The sequence below is a fragment of the Maylandia zebra genome, linkage group LG5, assembly GCF_041146795.1.
Source record: "Maylandia zebra isolate NMK-2024a linkage group LG5, Mzebra_GT3a, whole genome shotgun sequence".
Lineage (NCBI taxonomy): Eukaryota > Metazoa > Chordata > Actinopteri > Cichliformes > Cichlidae > Maylandia > Maylandia zebra.
In genome coordinates this window covers 8,857,365-8,877,923 of record NC_135171.1, presented here as the reverse complement: position 1 = coordinate 8,877,923, position 20,559 = coordinate 8,857,365, and the positions used below count along the sequence as shown (strand labels likewise).

The window sequence follows — 20,559 nt, the reverse complement described above, 5'->3', positions numbered from 1 at the left end:
AACACATCATCCCTGACATCAAGCTACAAGCACTGACAGGGACACCAGCAAAAAGCAAACAAGAGAAAGATCTATCAGACGAGGGAGCTGTCTTGTCTCTGCCTCTCCTTGCATCTGTCGTCACTATGATTTGCCCTAAAGCAGGTTAAGTGGATTGACATTGGTTTATTGTTCCAAAGTGGACAAATCAATATCCCTGGAGTTTAACTGACTGTGTGTTATTATTGTTATTGAGCAATATTGTTTGCAAATATTGTAAGGATAACGTGCTAAACTGACGCCAAGGACGATTTAAAATAATTAATAACTGCAGTGGCAACAAAAAGATTACTTGACATTTGTCTGCGACAGATTCAGCAGTGTCTTCTTATTGTCTTGAATGGAAGTTAAAAGCAGGGCAAAGTGTTGGTTTTAGCGTACTGCGCGTCCTGGACGAGCATGGTAAGGTGATAAAGAGATGGCAGCTGATCAGTAGTCAGAGAAAGCCCTGCGGTACACACTGGCGCCTCACACTGCTTTTCACACGCGCACTCTCTCTCTCTCACACGCTCGCACATGTGGTAAATCAGTGGCATGTTATTTCGAGCCCTCTTGTCACCAGAGTGTGTGCAATTATCGTGGCACACTTGGAGCCACGGGATAACCAGATTACAGCCGGTCCTGCTGGGGGCTGACGAGGAAACGCCGGCACCGCTAAAAGACAAGCAGCCCTGGCTGACCAACAGAGAGGTGCACGGGGCATTTAGAAGACATAACACGCTTTTGGAGGTCTGGGGGGTCCTGTGGTGTGAACAGCTGACTGCATTTCTGCTTTTGTACTACAGCGTCTGTGATGCTCCTGTGAGGCAGGAATAGGAAATGCTCCAAAAAATATCTCAACCGTACGCAGATGCAGGACAGTCATAGGTGCAGACAAGTGTTCTTAAACAATGTGAAGTTAGTTGTTCCACTGTTGCTACAACTGGCAACACTGTAAATGGTGCCCATGTTAATAGAATGAGTATCTTCAGTATCTTATTGTAGCGTTACAATAGACGATACTAATGTTCATTTTATTGACAGTAAAAAAGCTCATAGCTAATGATTTCTCAAAGACAAGAAACTCAGAAAGATCAAAATTTACAAAACTGACTTAATGTTTTATTCAAGATGACCTGAAACAAATGCATGAGACCCTAAACTACTGCGGGGTCTTTACCTCACAATATAAAGCATGCAAGGGGACTAAAACTGAACTGAATATAACGTTTTTTAAGTCGGAGCAGGCAATCACTTGTTCATAGGATTCTCTGTATAAGTATAAAGTAGGTAATTCTATAGAGTAGTGTTAACTTGGTAGCAGAAAAGGTGAGAAGAACCATGCTAACCACATGCACGGGGACTTCTTTATATATCTAGTGTTATGTACAATACTTGGGTTATGTGCACATCACATGTGTTAACTGTGTAAACAGTAAGCAGGAGCGGTAAATGGTGCAAGTCCTAACCTGCCTGCTCCGCATGAAGGATGTCATTTTCACAAGCCAGCTTATCTCCTTATCTATCCAACCTGAATGTGAAAATTTAAAAAAAATAATCATAAAAATGTCTTTGACACTGTGGGAAAAGGCATTAATAATTGAACTCTTCGGACACAATCCTATTCTATCCTCTTTATTCCAGTTTGTTAGGTACACTGGTACAACTGGTTGTTACCTCAGATATCTAATCAAATCAACATGGTAGAAACTCAGTGCATTCAGGCGTGGCCAAGATGACCTGCTGATGTTGAAATGAGCATCTGAATGGGCAAGAAAGGTGATATAAGTGACTTTGAGCATGACATGGCTGTTAGTGCCAGGTGGGCTGCTCTGAGTATTTCAGAACCTGGAATTTTGCAATCTTACCATCTCCAGGACCACAAAAGAGAAAATAACTGGTGAGCAGCAGTTCTTCTGGTGAAGTTTCTTTGTTGATGCCAGAAGTCAAAGGAGAATGGTCCGGCTGCTTCAAGCTGATAGGAATGCAACACTAACTGAATAACCACTCGTTATAACCAGGCTATGCAAAACAGCACCTGGTAACACACAACGGCGAACGTCGATGCAGATGAGCTACAGCAACAGAAGACCACACAAGTTGCAATTCCTGTCAGCTAAGAACCAGAAACTGAGGGCAAAGTCAGACAACAGCAGACTGGAAAAACTGGAAAATGGACCAAACAACGTGACAGCATGGATCCATCCTGGAGGATCTCAGGTGGTGTAATGGTGTGGAGGATATTTTCTTGGCACACTTTGGACACCTCAGTACCAGATGAGCCTGCCTGAGTATTGTTGCTGACCATGTCCATCCCTTTATAACCACAGTGTACACTCTTTCTGGCAGCTGCTTCCAGCAGGACAATACACCCTGTCACAAAGGTCAAATCACATCCATGCTGTCATGACAACATGGACCAAAATCTCTGATGAGCAATCTGCTGAAAATGTACCCTGAAAAATTAAGACTGAAAGCAAAGGGGATCCAAACTAAGTGTCCAATGACTTCCTACCATAAGGCCGCCTTCCCACTCTGAATTGGATAAATGGAAGATGATTGTATATCTTGGGGTTATAATAGCTGCAGTCAGATTATTGATCGCTTTTCTTCTATGTACATTCTAGCCACATCTGGCTCTTTCTAGCCCATGTTAGCTTATGTCTTGGCTTATTAAAGAAGATGATTTTTTAAATGTACCATCCACCAATTTTTTTTCTGCCTCTATTTGTCAGCTTTTAAGGAAATTGACAGCAGCATACTTTGACTACTAGCTTTATCACCCGAATGAGAGAATTTTGACCGACAAATAGAGACTTGCTTGCTCACAAGCTGATATCATCATGCATGCCTATCATCTTTGTCCTACCAAACCCAGCTACACAAAACCATCCAGTTAGCTGGCTAATGTTACCTAAACACAGAAACGGCCACAGGTACATGTCGCAGGAATCAGACACGGCCAAGTCCTGCATTTAGAAATAATCAGCTGTTCACAGCTATTGTTTCCCGCACACACACGAACACACACACACACACACACACACACACACACACACACACACACACACACACACACACACACACACACACACACACACACACACACAGTAATTGGCTCGTAGCCTTTTGAGGCTACCAGGCAGGAGGTTAATTTCATGGCTTTTACTGCTTCTTTCTCCAAACGTGTGTGAAAATGTGTTTTTGTGTGCAAGTGTGTGAGGGTTGTGGGGTTGGCAGAGCATGTTATTTTTAGGGGGAAATGAGCAGCTCTAGTGGAGCCAGCAGCATATAAATACACCAAGACAAACGTAGAGGCGCGCAGACACACACACACACACACAGCTGCAGAGCAAACTGTAGACTGTGCATTAATTGAACTCATCAGACTGTTTGACCTCTCACCTTTTAACATTTTAATCTTTTATCACTTAACCATCTCCCTGCCTCACAGCCACTTTTCCTTCTCTTGCCTTCACCGTCTGACCTTAAACGATTCCGTCTGAGCTTTTTTCCATCCTCCCCTCCTTATCTCTCATTCTTTCCGCTGAAGGTACTGTCTCTCTCCCCTACTTTTATTTTTTGTGCGGGTGTCACAAGGACGTTTTGAGTATTATGTCTCAAATGAATACAACACCCGACACATCCACCAAACAACGCCGACACCAGCTTCTTAAACCAGCTACTGCATTTCAGCGGTGTTGACATGCAGAGAGGGAGAGATCATGCATGCGATGAGGGCTCATAAGAAAACAACAAAAACACAAACACAAAAACTAATTTTGCGGGTCTTTTTTAGTGATGAGGTGCTTCTACTTTTAACTTTTTGCTTCTCTTTGTTTTAAGCCCATTTCCGAACGATGCTTTGCTTTATAAATGCAGAGATGATCCTGCTTAATTAGATTATATAATAAAAGAGGGGTGAAGAAAAAGCATTAACTGCATATATAATTGAGCAAATGTTGTGCTATCCCAAAACATTTTACATTCTGCCATTCCTAACACATATTTACATTTAAGGCTTTTTTTTTAAAGTTTATATATTTTCTTTTTAACTTGAGATAAACATGTCTTACCCATTACCCTGGGTTAACAGATATAATATTTTTTAAATATATAATAAGAACATATCTAATAAAGAAGTAAACCTGTGTGTAGGTGGAGTGAAGTGATCAGAATACTTACTGTGAAGCCATTCGCTGCACTCAGATGTCATTTTTCTTCTTTTCTTTGGGCTATACACGCTTGGCAATTTTGGCCATCCGCTGGTTTGAATCAAAAAGCAACAGGCTGGCTTCAAATGTGAAATAGAAATGTCATGCAGATGTACTCACTGAAGTTCTGCTTTTAAGCAGTTTCAAGCTGCAGTCATACAGTGCAGACACCTGCTGAACGGTGCTAAAAAAACTACTAAAATAATATAACTTCATTCACCAAAACTGAGGCACAGTTTGTACCACACAGCAAGCCATATGCAGCCTCAGAATCTGCACTGAAGCTTTAGGATCCCAATGTCAAGTGCCTATTGGAGGAACTGCTGTTTTTGGCACCAGTGTTGCCACTTGGAAACACTCAAATAACAAAATAAAATAAAAATTTTAAAAAAGTTATTTTTACTGATCGTGGTGTAAAAACGCCTGCTGCAAATCCAGTCAGCATGAATGTGGTTTCTGGAAGACTGGGTTATAAAACACTGCAAGCGCAACGTCATTGCGTCGATTTGACAAAGTGGATTATTCAGGTTCCTTCGCACGCTGGATATAAAGTATTTATATCGTTTATAATGCACATATTTGGAGACAGAAAATGTTTGGATATCTTGATTATCTCCATGTGGCATACACTGACACCTTCGTTAGGGATTCTTAAATGTTATCCGTCATGGGTCAATCATTTTTGCACTTCCATATAAGGTCAGCTGTAACCCTATTACAGATGGATATGTGGACAAGAAGCCTCTGCCACTGCCAGAGTGTTTTCCAAATACTAATTTGTACAGGCACATGTACAACACTGGCTGTTCACAGCAGCGTAAAGCCATCAGGAAGTTTAGAAGGTGGAGAGTTTAGTTCTGTGTTGATGCTCAGTGTAGGAAGGTGGCTTAAGCCAAACTGAGAGAATAGTGCCCTCTACAGGTCAGTATCTGCTTTACATGCTGTGTGAAACACTGCAGAGGGCACACTGAGGGTTAGCTGGGGCCACTTGTTTTTGAATGTATACTGCCCTCATGTTCTCCACCAGCAGTGCTCATTGTAAAAGTTTATTATTTCATTTGCTTTTACTGCGCTGCTGAAAAATGACCGTCAGTGCATGTTGACTGTAACTGGTAGCAGGCTTGTCTCAGCTCTTGTAAAACAAGCACACAGTCCCTCGGCAGAAAAGACTCTTTTCTTGCAGCGCTCCTCCTTGCACTTCCCATTTATTCTATATTTACTGGTCACTGTGTACCTCTGCTGTGTGTTCAGTACTGGAAAGTCAAACATGAGGATATTTTCATATAAATACACACTGGAGACGATGGCGGTGCAGAGAGTGTGCTGCAGTTTGGAAGCATTTGTGTCATTTTGTGTGAAGAGACTGACTGAAGCACAGATCACAGCTTCTACCCCAGCTCTCTCTTGTCTGCAGGTTCTCTTCCTTTTGGCCCTCTTTTTATTTTTGTGGTGAGAAGAGAGACTTTTGAAAGAAGAGAGGTCAAATCTAGCACCGAGCAGGGGTGTTTCTGTGCACTCTGTCCAGGTACTCTGGCTCCTTCCTGCAGTCCAAAGACTTACAGTCAGAAGGGTTAGGTTAACTGGTCATTCTACATTCCCCTCTCTCTCTTTCTAATCTATATATTTGATACAGGAAGAGAGCAAAGAAGAGAGAAAGTCTAAATAGCAGCTCTCCTCTGTACATTTGCACTTAGTTTACCTCAGCTGGTTCTCTTCAAGGTACTTGCTGATTCTGATCATTTGTCTGTACTGATATCTCATATAGCCACTACAGTCTGTACCAACAAGGTTCATACGTACCAACATATCCTGGTTTGCACTCGGGTACTTCCTGGTGGCATTGGTGTAGGGTGTGTGTGTGTTTGTTTGTGTGTGTGCCCTTGAAAGCATGATGGTAGTTTTGGTACAAAATATATCTATCTCACATCTGAGATGAAGTTTTGCTTTTCAGTTTGTGGGTGTTGCAAACAGTATTCTGCTAAAAAAGATGAACATTAACTGAACTTAGTCTCTACCCCTGAACCTACATGGGTTCAAAAATCACTCTGTCTGGTTTTAGTGCAACATCTTAAATCACAGACTTTTTACAGCTTCGAACCAGGAGTGTCGTGGGTGTTTGACCAGATATTATATTTGAGCTTAGAGTACTTTAATACACCTGACAAAATGTTATCATTTTATAAATGAGTTATATGAAAAAGCTTTATTAATGGCCACCAGTGTTGTTCAAGTTACTTGAAAAAAGTAAATAGTTACTTATTACTGATTACTTCTCCAAAAAAGTAATCCCATTACTTTACTGATTACTTATTTTCAAAACTAATTAGTTACTTATTACTAAGTTACTTTTAAAAACATGATACACAACCTGAATACGCAATAAAGCAAAAGACCTTTCAGCCCAATTCTATTTTTTCTGCATAATGCATCATACAAAACTGAAACAAATGGAAAGCCTCTTTTTAAAACTTGTTTTATTAGTTTGAATTTTACGCACATTGCAAAATTTTAATTATATGCAACAGTCGTTGTCTTGAAGAAATGTGTTTAACATTTGAACCTCTTTTCTGCATATTCCAGCATATAAAATAAAATAATTCTTTATGTTTACATTCACTCTTTCAAATAAAATAAGGGCAAAATACAGCAGAAAATAAATAAAATCAAAGATTTAGCAGGACTAAGTCCTGTCTCTTAAATCTTGTCACCTGTTTAGCAGGAGTGGGGCGGGTGGAGGTTTGCCCGGTGCCACAGTGGTCATGTCAGTGGGAGGATCCGGGGGTTTCTCAGTGAATGTCACATTCCCGTGGCAGCGTGCTCGGTGCTCGCTCAGATTTCAAGTTAAATTTTTCGCTGTAAAAAAAGTTTTCTTCCCACGCAGAGTGAACAGCGCACGCTAATGTTTTTGTCACTTTTTACAGAGTCAAATTCAAAGTAATGTCATGTTATCCATTGTTGATCTGCACACGTCTGTTGCTGCCACGGGCGTCGCACGCTCGTACGTCATTGTCATGAGACACTCTCACAAACAGAATCACGGCGTGCTTAAGGAAAGTAACAGTAATCTAATTACTTTTTTGCAATAGTAATCCCTTACTTTACTCATTACTTGAAAAAAGTAATGGGATTACAGTAACGCGTTACTGCCCATCTCTGATGGTGACACAGGGCTCATATTGTTATAGAAATACAAACAGGAGTTTTTGAATGATATTCATTTCTTTTTTATGTAGCTGCAATAAACCTGCAGTTATGATGGCGCTCTGTTTATATTTATCTGTTATTTTCAGTTTCAGCCTCTCATGGAGGGTGAAAGGTATGGAGCATTCCACCTGAAGCGCGGTGCGTTCGCAGGCCGCTGTGTGTTTGTGTTGCATTACACGTCGCAGCCTTCACAGCACCATTGGCTCCACTGGGCTTAGGCTTCTGAGATTTAGGCACGCAAGCACCAGAGACCCGAGAGACAGAGGGAGAAGAGGGGGAGAAACCGGGATGATGGTGTGTGTGTGTGTGTGTGTGTGTGTGTGTGTGTGTGTGTGTGTGTGTAGTGTTCTGTCCTTCTACGGGTTGACTCCTCTGTAGAGGTGTTTTGTTAACCTCATCTCTGGGAAGTGAAGTGTATACACTGCAAAATGAACAGATAAAGTGGGAGAGGACTCACGCACACACCCAAGGCCTTCAACTAGCTTTCCCACGCACACACACACATCTATGAAATTACCTGAATAACAAGTTATCCATTGTTTATTAAATGTTTCCAGGGTGAATGTCAGGCCAGAGCGATGCCATCCAGCTGCTTCTGTCTCTTTGTGTGGGTGCTGCTGTCAGTTGTTTTGCGATTTTGGGCCTTTTTTTGTTTTGGGGGATTATTTCGTGCTGACTGACGGTCTCCCAGCTGGATGCCTTGACCCAAACGTAGCACCATGCCCAAGGCTATGCTAGAAAACAAAGACAGATCAAAAGCCCCACATGTCTTTGATGAGAGCCGTGCAACTGCAATCGAGCAAATCAGAGAGAAGAGTTGAAGTGGACTCGATCCAGTTCAGATGGAGGGAGGGAGATGAGGGGCAGGACCTGTTGAAAATGATCAGAGGATGTACCTCACAGAGAGCTAGAGGGTCGACCGTGAGGCCCAGGGCTCCCTTGAAACCGTGCGGATTTACCTGAGCAAAACATTTCCAGGCTAAATTTAAAGAATTTGCACAAAGAACCACCTTTAACAGCAATAACTTGAAGTCATCATTTCATCATCATCAGTCTCTGATAATTGTGGAGGGATTTTGGCTCACTCTTCTTTAGAGGGGTGCTTCCGTTCATTGAGGTTTGCTGACATTCATTCACGCACAGCTCTCATAAGATCCCACCACAGCATCTCAGTCAGGCTGATGTCCACACTTTGACTGGGTTTTTCATTCTGTTGCAGATTTTCTGGTCTGTTTGGGTTTTTCTGTAATTTCTATGAACGTTGCGCAGTCTGACCTTGGGGCGACATCCACTCCTGAGAGGACTGTGGTTTGTGTGTTAACACACATCTCAATGTTCAAGACCAGGAAACTGCAAAAAGCACCTGGCTGCTACTTACCCTCTTACTTCCTACAGAAGCAGTAAGGGTGTACTTACTTTGCTAGTTTCCTAGCTGGACTAGGAAGGGTGACCTTATCTTTACAGGTTTCAGGCAAATCCAAAGTTATTGTTCTCACACGCGGGCGCCGTGGTTCGCACTGTTGTCTCTGAAGAGTTAAAGGAAAACTGTCATGTTTGCACCGTTCACTTTTTAACCAAATCTCAACATTATTCAAACAACTGGCAAAGTCGTGTTTCATGTCTTTTCAGCCACTTTTGCTCAATGGGGACTTCTGTTCTTTCCCAGTTTCTGCAACAGCATTAACCTTTCAAAGAGGAATCAGAAGTTACATTTATAATCAATAAAATACACACTTGCACATTTTAGTACAGCCAATCAGGAGTGTGACTTGTTGCATGGTGAGTTAATAGTATGACACCAGAGCTTGTGGTTGGAGTGGCTTGTATTACTTACCGCATGAATCCCTCTGAACACACGATTACCAAAGCAGCTCCACATTGTCAGCATTGCTCAAGATCCCAACACTGTTCAGCTTTATTGACGTCAGATCTAAGACCCAGGTGGACCACGCATGGCTCAGATTAGTGATACAATTTGCTGACTTTGTGTCTTTGTCTTCAGCGCTATCGTTTAAACGTACGCTACATTGTACATTTCTTTGAATGTATTGGATTTAATTGTACTCTGTCTTGTAAAATACCTCGTACTCTTTTTTTTCTGATTAAAAACATTACTCTGGTAGCTGTAGTTTGTAGATATTTTCCTTTTACAAACCCAAACCTCTGAGTGACTTATAAAATATGATTTGGCACTGCGTGTGCACACAGGTGTTTTGACTTACGCGCCTTGATTAGAAAGGTTGGAGGTTGGAGGTCGTTCAGATTGGAGTTGTGCAAATCCACATATGCTGGGAATTTACTTTGAGCCAATATTTTCTAATAATAATGATAAATATGTATCTTGTCCAGACAGTAAGCCATTTATATTCTTCCAGTACTTGTTGCTTGTTACACTTTTCATTTGTATTGCTTGTTGACATTTCTACACTGTGTACAATTCACAAAACATCCGAGTCCTCTTTCCACCAAATTACATGTTAGCACATCACAGATAAACATTTCAGTGAAATGCATACATGATGTCTCCTCTGATTACCTGTTTGTTGATTACTGTTCATGATCCTTCACACTCTCATGTTGTTTAATGATGATGTCACTAAATAATGAGGTCTGCAAATGTCAGGTTTTAGTGTCCTTTGTTAAAGGTTCAAGTTCAGGGTTTTACATGGATTCAGTTTGGCTTCAAAAAGACAAATATTTTATAAAATGACGGTTTATTGTTAAATGATTAACTCAACATTCATTTTGAAGTCTTTAGGTCTTTTGAAGCATCTTCCTTTATCATCTAGTCTACTCTAAATTAAATCACAATGCAACAAACAAACCTGTAAAGAGTACTTGAAAGTAGCCACAGAAGCCCTGAACACATTTGAAAATAAATGAGGTGATAAATTGTGAAGGAATGGGGGTCATTTTCATAAAGACTTTCATGCATGACTTGTGTTTGCAATAAGAGAAATCCCCCACTTGCTAGTCATTAGGAAGAATGCAAGTTTACAGCACCTCCGCATTGCCCACACTTTTTCTGACTCAACAAATGAATAGCCACACTTTCTCTTTCCAGCTCAGACCTTCTGTGGCTCCGTAGTTGCTTAATGCTGCATGTTGTCCAAGCCAACATGCAAGTCACTATTTATCAGAGCATGTTACTTCTGCAATACACTAAAATGTGATACATTTCATAGAGTTAATTGTAACCATTTCAAATTTTTACATATTCCATCGTTAACACAGAAGTGCTGATCAGTGCTAATTTCAGCCACAATGCTTGTTGTCCACGACATGAGAGAATAGTGCACACTTTCTGTTGAAGGTCAGCATGGAGGTGCTTTAACTTTCTGAGCGCATGATGTCAATCGTTTGGGAGGATGTGAGCAGATGCGGCTAAGAGGTGGCAGAGTGGCAGAGAGTAGGGTTATCACAGTGATGAGTGTTTAATCCAGACGCTGTCTGGATGGGAAGAGAAAAAGTCCATGGAACAGACAGAGAGAAAGAGAGAGGAAGACATTATCTCAGCTGTTGAGAGGTGGCGATGAAGAGGGTGAAGGGGGAGGAGGAGCTGTTTGACCTCAAGAAGGACGGCATCGTAATACTGCCCCATTAACACGTGTTACATCCACCAGGTCATTGTGTCCCATCTAGAGTCAGGGCTAGTGTTTTGGTAACGTTAGCATCCACCCTTTTTATAGAACGCTCGTCACTACACCCAAACAGGGAAGCTGTAATGCCAAAAGGAATGCATGCGATTTCAGCTTTTTTACTTATTTAGCATATGACTTAAAGAAAACTAATCTTAGTAAGGTCTCCAGTGATCTGGTGGATGTTAAGAGGTTAAAAGAGTTGAGCAGTGGCTACGAGCCAACTTTATTAAACGACCTATAGCCTTAGCCAGTGTAAAGAACTTCAGCTGGCTTTGTGTTATATTAAAGTTTGGTCTGTAATCTTACAGAAGAATTCTTTGCAGTCTGGTTGTGCGCCATGGCTTGATTGAGATGGGCAAGCAGGGCTTTACAGAGGTATGTGTGGTCTGGGAACTCATAACCCAAGACTCATAAAAGAAGCTGGGGGAACCTGAAGGAAATACACGTCTACTTGTACAGAATAATAGTCTAAAAGTTAATTCTGTTGGAATTTGCCTTTATTAAGGGACATTTTGGTATTCAAACTCTGACCAGTGCCCATTTACTGAATTCTTTCTTACATAGTAAAATCAGCCATGTCTCCTAAAAAGACATGGCTATACGACTATATAACTATATGCAGTGCTCTTTTTTCCCTCTCGTTTTCTCCCTTCAGAAATACCTTACAGTGAGACCAACAGGTGGTTAAAGAATTAGTCACAGCCCATTATTTCAACTTTTTGGCTTCTAAGCTTTCTTTTTTTAATCTCAGATTTAGACTCCTTTTTACTAACTTTTGGAAATGACCAAAAGTTACAATAGATGGTTTCAAACATTAACTATATTAAACCTTGAAAACCTCAGTTTTCAAGGTCATTTTTTGCCCCAAAAGTGGCAAGAAAATAAATTACATTTAACAAATGTGCATGTGTTTCTTTCAAAATGTGATTGAGAATCCAGCACAGGTCTGTGGAAAGATGCCTGATAAAACAGGGTGTTCACTTCAAAATCTAGATATGATACCACATTTGAAAGTGTATGCCAGCTTTTGAGCATTTTGAGTTAATACATATACTACTATATTTACTGATGCTGTGAAGCCACACAGAACACATCACAATCCAGTGTTTCCTGAGAACTGAGAGATCAATACTCAGCTCTTCTTTGGATTTCGCCTGCTAAAGAACACGGTTTGGCATCCCTCCATGTCTTAGCAAAGCCTTTTGATGCATTAATAACAGTTTTTTTGAGGACCAGTTTTTAGACCTGTGTGTCTGAAGCTATAGCAGTGAGTGACAGCAACCTCCAGAAACCACTCACAACCAGTTGGAGAATACTCACTTTTCCCTACTGAAGGTGGTTGCCAACTGGTCTGTAGCCTTGTGTGATTGCTGATTAACACCTCCTGAATCTCCCTCTGCAGATATTTACTCACAGATATGAGGCTGGAAATCAATTTCCAGCAAGATGCAAAAATGAGCATAAAAAGCAAACAAAAAGTACATATCGTTAGCTTCATAGCATAATTGCCTAAGTCATTTGACTAAGTCAATGACTTAGGCACTTATGCTATGAAGCTAACGATATGGAATACAACTTTTATTTTTAATATTTTTATACACCAGTTTATTCACTGACACTACACTGTATGAAAATGATATTCATAAGTGTCTTGAAATTAGAGATAAAATATGAACTCAGGAAAAAGTGTTAGTATCATTATCATTGTTTATAAAACATTATTCTTCATTTATTATTTTCTTTTTATTATTTTCTTCTGTCTTTGTTTCGGCAAAATCTTGTTGTAAAATTGCCATTTTGCTGTATTTCACAAAAGCAGGTGTAATAGTTAAACTTCAGCCTTCACATTTTCCCTAAATAATTTACCAAAATAAAATTAATCATTATTAGATACCAATTTCTAACCTGTGCTTGTTTTTTTTTTCATTTTTGGGAAAATGAAAACAGCTAAGGATCACATCTGTTTGTTTTAGAAAAACAAAACATTTTAGACTCAACATGTACATGCACATGACGTCTTGGGACACTGAGGGGTGCAGACAGTACACAGCTTGGGTAGTTATGAGAAAGCCTATTTCTGTAAGGTGAAGCTATGACTTGAGATATGAGGCTGAGGTGGAAGTGGTAGGGTCAGGGCATCCAGACTGATGCCATTTTCTCATATATCTTAGACTGTGTGTGTGTGTGTGTGTGTGTGTGTGTGTGTGTGTGTGTGTGTGTGTGTGTGTGTGTGTGTGTGTGTGTGTGTGTGTGTGTGTGTGTGTGTGTGCAGTATATCTCCCTGACCTGTCTGGCCTGGAGGTGGTGTGTTTGTGTGATAAGCCACTTTCCCTCCTCTCAATGTCCTCACACTTGGATGTTCATCCAAAACATTCCCACAAAGGCACGGGAGCTTTTTGCAGCTCTGCTTCCCAACTGTAAGAATGATTAATGATGAGCATGGCTCAAGAAAGTCTGCAAGTTAGTTCAGGCTGGATACTCGAGTTGTTGCTTGCATCATACGGCTGACTCTCCTTACTCTTCTTACTTCACCAGCATCCTCCTGTAGGCTCCAAGTAAATGTTTGTTCAAGACTCACAAATTTCTTTGTGTATCATATTTGCACTGAATGATGATCTAGGAGGGGGAGGGAGCCAGTTTAGCAAGCAACCCATATAGCATAAAGTTTAATGCAGAGCCCTGTTCAAATCCACCTTGTGGCCATTTACTGTGTATTTGTAAAATGAAATATTCCTTTTTGAGCTCACTAAAGAAGCCTTGTTGTTTTTTCCACTAGGTACCTCGCCAAGCTGTCATCAGTGGGGAGCATCAGGGACGAGGAGACGTGTGAGAGGTTACGAGGCCTGATCCAGAGACAGGTACTCCACTCAACTGTAGTAATAAGTTACTAAGTCAGTTATGAAGTTACAAATGCACTTGTTTTTCACTATAAAGAGTTATATTCAGTCAAGGTGAGCTGTCCATCAGTGTCCATCAGTCCACACCCAAAACTCCAATATCAGTATGGATATACATAAAGAGCAATACTATCCATACAGGGCAAACATATTTATTGCACCAGCCTACAAGCATGGCTTCCTAAGGCTGTAAAGTTGGCCATTTTAACATGGAGGTCTCTGGGGGATTGAATCATTTTTGGACCCAGCCTGAAATGTTCATGGAAGGACCTGCAAAGGAATTTCAACTTTCATCACTGAGAATTTATAAACTACTGCTATCAATCATTTTTAAGGTTTGATAGTGTAGACTAGTAAAACCAAGCTGTTAATTCTTGAAAAGCTCTACATTCAAAGAATTTGAGCGTAAAAAAAAAAGTGTACATAAAGCGGTTTTAAGGATTGTTAGCTCGTTGGTTTTCTGATGTCAGTTGTTAGCAGAAACAAAACCAGCCTGCTTCCTCTTGAGAGGACAACACTTCATAGATGAGTCCTTGGAAGATTCAGAAACTGGGACCTGACTTGTACATCAACCCCAACAAGCTAAGGCTACTATGTTACTCGATATGGTAGCATCTACAGAATACATCAAAGGCTTCTAGGCTACATTATGACATTGTTTGCAACATTTATGGCATTTGGTTTACTGCTTTGTCAGGTATTTTAAACAGATATGTGGTGATATTATTTGTTCCAGCCACTTCTAGCTGTTGTTTTGTCCTCCTCTGTTCCATATCCAGCTAAGCTTTGCTGATTTCTATGCATTGCCTGCCATGAAAAAAAAAGGTTTCTCGTGGTAAGCCATCTTGATCGTTTACATTCGGTATTGTCAGTCTTGGACACTCCAAGCTTGGAAATTGTAATCCTCAACTTGGAAAATTCCAACCTGAGTTGAACGCACAGCCGTGCACACTGAGCGGTTACCTGTGGTCTGTCCTGCCTCACTAACAACATATAGGCTCCATTTACTAAATTAAATCCAAGAGGTCATCCAAAACAAAACTGAATACATTTACAAAACTACATATAGAAGTTTACATATGTTCAAGAAAACCATATGGGTAACAATATGGACAAAATTTTGCCATGATCGTTGGAACTCATAGGCTCATGGAGATTAGAGGTAGTAAAGTTAGCATGTTGATATGTCTCACTAACTACTGGTTGCATTGCCATTGATTTTTACACTGACATTCCTGACTCCTATTGACTCAGGTGATCCCCAGACATTTCCTGTAGTGCCACCAGTAATCCCAAACGTTTCATTATCCAGCGAAATATCTCCACATCTACTGGATATATTGGGACATAATTTTCTACAGACATTCCCGGGTCCCAGACATGACTTTGCTGATCCCCTGACTTTTCCTCTGGCGCCACCCCAAAGTTGGCATTTGTGGTTGGGGTGAAATTTTCTTGACAAGTTTCGGATTGATTACAATGACATTTTCCCTCCAGGAAAATTTACAATGGAATTTAATTCTGATGATCCTCTTACTTGTCATGAGGCCCCTCCATCAGGTCAAATTTAATTTGTCTTGTATTTTGGTTTCTGACAGAATACAAGTATTACATAACTACCAGCATACCAACAAACCAAATTATTAGAGCACATGCAGCATAGGTGTTATAATGTATTATGCTAATACTGAAAGTTTGAGCATATAAGCATCATGAAGTGCCGAAACAGGTAGTAACAATACACCGTAATTAAAAGATGAACGTAACCGTTTTTTGAGGATCTGTTCTGAAGCACTCATATTTTTGCCCATGTTGGTTTTGGACTCAGAAATGACTATATAAACAGATGAGAGGGTGGGGAGCTAATTCATTAGCTAGAGGAGCAAGTCTGGGTTGAATACTACATCCATGAAGTGCACAAATGGACCTGCTTATCAGTGTAAGTGACAAACTAATTAAATGCTGATGGGGAAGCTTCTTGGATAGGTGGAAAAACACAGCAAACTGTATTATTTTCCAGATAATTCCATTACGAATGCTCTAAAAGACCCAAGAGCATCAACAAAATTGACAAGTTCAACCCAGTGACTCATTTTAGCTAACGTGAGTCCTAAAAGACAAATATCCCCTCCGGCTGCCTTTGTTGTCACACCTCTCAAAGTATCCATGCCACTAATTTTAAGCTTAGATCAGAACAGTAAAAACTTTCTAGCTGCATGCTCTTCGTTTGTGGGTGACGCAGCTCCTGTGTGTCCACTACAGGTTCAGATCTGTAAGCGGAGCGTGGAGGTGATGGATGCGGTGCGTCGTGGAGCCCAGCTGGCTATAGATGAGTGTCAGTTTCAGTTTCGCAACCGTCGATGGAACTGCTCCACACTGGAGTCGATGCCTGTGTTTGGGAAAGTGGTCACGCAAGGTAAGATCATCCACTGCAGCGATTCCAGAAGACACTTTAATGGCAGACAACACTAAAGCTGGTCTATAATGCTAAAACAGGTTTATCTGTTCTGCATTTACAAAAGTGCAACATAAATAACTCATCATGTTTTATATACTGTGAAATGTTTGAGCTTGTTTCCATTTCTATTGGCTCCAGCGTATTAATGTCTGGGCCCAATTCTTTAGATTTTAACACACTTTTGTGTGTATACACACACACATACACTTTATCTGATCATTCAGAAGTACAAGCTCTTTTCATTTGCATAATGACACAATGTGACTGTGTGCTTGTGTTTATGCTTGTGTGTTAGGCACCCGTGAAGCAGCCTTTGTGTATGCCATCTCAGCAGCCAGTGTGGCGTTTGCGGTCACGAGGGCCTGCAGCAGCGGGGAGCTGGAAAAATGTGGTTGTGACCACAATGTACATGGAGTCAGTCCAGAGGGTAGGTCTCTCTCACTCTTTCACACAAACACACACTCAGAAAAGGAAACACAAGGGCCAACTGATCCTGTACAGTTTAATGCAGAAATAAGACTATATAATATGAAAATTGTTTTCCAAGCAGACATAACTGTGAGACTGTTAATGATGACATTTTAAAACCACCCCACACACATTTCCACATTAAATTATAAGTTTATGAAGAATAAAACCTGACTGAAAAATAGCTTGTGGTATAGTATCAGTGCAACATTTAAAAGCCTTACAATGACCGTTTCTTGTCTCTGTATTAATATCCTTTATTAGGGTTCCAGTGGTCAGGCTGCAGCGATAACATTGCATATGGAGTGGCCTTCTCTCAGTCCTTTGTCGATGTGAGGGAGAGGAGTAAAGGCCAGTCCTCCAGTCGGGCTCTCATGAACCTGCACAACAACGAGGCCGGCAGAAAGGTAATCCACTGCTGTTGATAAAGAGCCGTGGCTTATGTTCAAATTATTTGAAACAATCAAGTCATTCAAGATAACAAAAAAAAAAAGCTTGAAGAAAAGCTTGAAACCTTGAATTTATTTACAGAAGATCCAAGGTCAACTCTCAAGTAGATGAGAAGCCTCAAGTTATAAGACACATTCCCAAGTCAAGTCTCCAGCCATTCAAAGGATCAAGATATTTTAAAAAGTAGTTTTTACCTTTTGTAGGGGTTTGATGTCCATTACAGTCAAATCTTAAGTCATTTGAGACAAGTCCATCTAGGTCAGGTTTTAACTTCTTGAGAATAAGTTTAAATTGAGTGTTTTTTTAGTTGAAAGGTTTTTAGTCCTTCAGTTAAAAAAAAACAACTAGTCAGGATTATATACGTTAAAAACAGGCTTAAGCCAAGTTGTGATCAAGTTATTTAAGACAAGTCCAAGTGTCACACCATATGTGACAAGTCAATGTCAATTCTCAAGTCAGCCTAGAAAGTCAAACCCAGAGTTCTCAAATCATGTCACAAGTTCTTTAAGTTTAATGTTGTTGATGTTAGTAGTCTAGTCCAGCCATTCGAGAAAAGTCCAAGTGAGCATAACCAAATAGAAAGTTAAGCCCCAAATTATAAGAGATAAACCCTCGAATCAAGTCTCTAGTAATTCGATTTGCCCTTTTGTAGGGTGGCACTGCATTAATTTTCAGTCAAGTTTCTTTTAAAAAGAAACATCAAGTCTGGTCTTCAGTCATTTAACATAAGTCCAAATTAAATATGAAGTTACTGAAAAGAGATCTAAAAAAATGTGAGAAAACTAAAAGACAACACAAATTATTTGAGATAAATGCAAAGTCAGGTATCAAGTCATTTAATAGAAATACGAGTCAAAGCTCCATTTTTGTTTTAGGTGTTACTGAGAGCAAATTCAGCGTTATAGAAACAGATGTTGGCATCCAGATCTGCTGCTTTTAAAGCTGTTTCAGCAAACCAAATGTTCTTTGGAATCCTTGCAGGCCATCCTGTCTCACATGCGTGTGGAGTGCAAATGCCACGGCGTCTCAGGCTCCTGTGAGGTGAAGACCTGCTGGAAAGCCATGCCACCATTTCGCAAGGTGGGCAACATCATCAAGGAGAAGTTTGACGGCGCTACCGAGGTAGAGCAGCGGAAGGTGGGCACAACCAAAGTCCTTGTTCCTCGCAATTCCCAGTTCAAACCTCACACGGATGAAGACCTGGTCTACCTGGAACCAAGTCCAGATTTCTGCGATTACGATCCACGCACGCCAGGGATGCTGGGCACGGTGGGTCGCCAGTGTAACCGAACATCCAAGGCCATCGACGGCTGTGAGCTGATGTGCTGCGGCCGTGGCTTCCAGACACAGGAGGTGGAGGTGGTGGACAGGTGCAGCTGTAAGTTCCACTGGTGCTGTTACGTCAAATGCAAACAGTGCCGTAAAATGGTGGAGATTCACACGTGCCGGTGATGGAGGCGGAGGCACAGAGGGAACTGCTGATAGACAAAAAATGCCCCGTACTCCTGATCGGCTAAAGAAAAGAGGGAGTAGGGAGGACTTGTTTAGTTCCTTCATCTCCTTTAACCATCCCAGCCTCCTACTGCTATTCAACAGACACAGACTGATTGCCCGAGAGGTCAAAGGTCATCCGATCCTTTATTTTTTTTTGCCACCTTAGTGGACATCAGTAGATTAGGCATGGGATTTCCTATAAAGCTACAGTCTGTTTGTTTCTTCTCAAGTAGAGAGCATCTTTCAGTTCCTGATTCGCTCCCTCACAGTCATATTTAGTTTGTCATTGATCCTTATTTTTGTAATGTTTAACTTATTTGTTGAGAGTTTTGCTGAGGGGGTTGACAGGGGCAGTTATAGAAGGACTACAGACAAACCGACGAGTGGAGATTATCATGGACAAACTAGACAAACGGCTAGGCAGTTTGGGGGTTTGGGGGTTGTGTTAAGGAGGAGGGTTGTTGGCCGTCAGCCCTTGTTGCTGCTGCTGCTTCAGGGACTCACTTGGAGACAAAAATGGAGACTGCGAGTCTGTCACAGGACAGGCTAAAACAACAAAGAGGAACACTTTGTGATTTGCTTTCTGAGTATACATGGCTGCGCTGAGGCTCATTTGCCTCTCAGTCGCTTATTTTGCCCTCCGCAACACCCTGATGCTGCTCTACTCACTCATCCACTGTCTTCCTAACGACAAGAGGACGATGACGGACGGACGAAAGCCACTGTCAGCTGTGTCCTGTTTTTTCAGTAGGCAGGTGATGGGCGTCGGTCAAACAAAACACTCACACCTGCATTCACCCACAGCTGCTAGCCACAAACACACACCAGACAGCTTCCATGAAAAACACTTTCTACGTCAGCTTCGGCGCATGTCCTTGGCATCACCCTGTGTGCTCGTTTGAGAATCGATGCGGGTTCTGACCTTGTGCTGCACGCTGTCATCTGCCAAATGCTAGTCAGCTTAATGCAAACAACACACAGTCAAGTTAACACACAGCGACATGCCTGCATCTCCAAACAGACATAATGTAAATACACATTCAGACATACAAAGAAAGGGGTCTGCCAGAGGGTTGCCGAGCATGTTCATCACACATGATGACTGAAGCACTTTCTCTCCAAGCGCACATAGAGCCCTCGCCCTACAGCAACAAACACAAAATCACACGACCAAGTGTTCCCTGTTCCTTTCCTAACACGCACACACACACTACACACACAGTTTCTCATGCCACTTTCAGGACTCTACTGTCATCTTGTACCACCATCATAAAGCCAAGCTTTCCTATAATAACTTGCTATCATCATAGAGACATACTGTAGATCTGTAAAGACTTATACACTGAAGACTATACTGCCTATGAATGTATGTTAATAATGAATATATGCTGTGTCAAAAAAAAGGCTTTTGTCGCTTTTTGTTATAAAACGTGTGTGTGTGTGTGTGTGTGTGTGTGTGTGTGTGTGTGTAAGAGAGAGAGAGGCAGATATAATAGTCAAGAAGATGGAAAGTAAAAGAGTGCAGAGTCTCCACCACCAACTCCAGACACACGCACACACACACACAGAGCTCTGCTGACAGACACACATATTTCAATAAAATCACCCATTTCCCGTGTCTTTCAGCTGCATTATTATGTGGCCACAGTTTGCACTGTGCAGTATTTTGTGTGTGTGCGTGCGTGTGTGTGTATGAGTGTGTGAGCAGTACACCC

At 41.2% G+C, this 20,559-nt stretch overlaps 1 protein-coding gene across 1 annotated transcript in view; it reads left to right on the top strand.

Moving 5' to 3' along the window:
• The window catches only part of wnt4 (wingless-type MMTV integration site family, member 4), a 26,992-nt gene extending 6,435 nt beyond the window's left edge, over positions 1–20,557 (top strand). The window contains exons 2-6 of the mRNA XM_004559912.2: positions 13,854–13,935; positions 16,237–16,390; positions 16,728–16,859; positions 17,165–17,307; positions 18,332–20,557. Coding sequence (XP_004559969.1) covers positions 13,854–13,935; positions 16,237–16,390; positions 16,728–16,859; positions 17,165–17,307; positions 18,332–18,802 — 982 coding nt within the window. The 3' untranslated portion in view covers positions 18,803–20,557. The remainder of the gene's footprint in view (positions 1–13,853; positions 13,936–16,236; positions 16,391–16,727; positions 16,860–17,164; positions 17,308–18,331) is intronic.
• Positions 20,558–20,559: the final 2 nt, after the last annotated feature.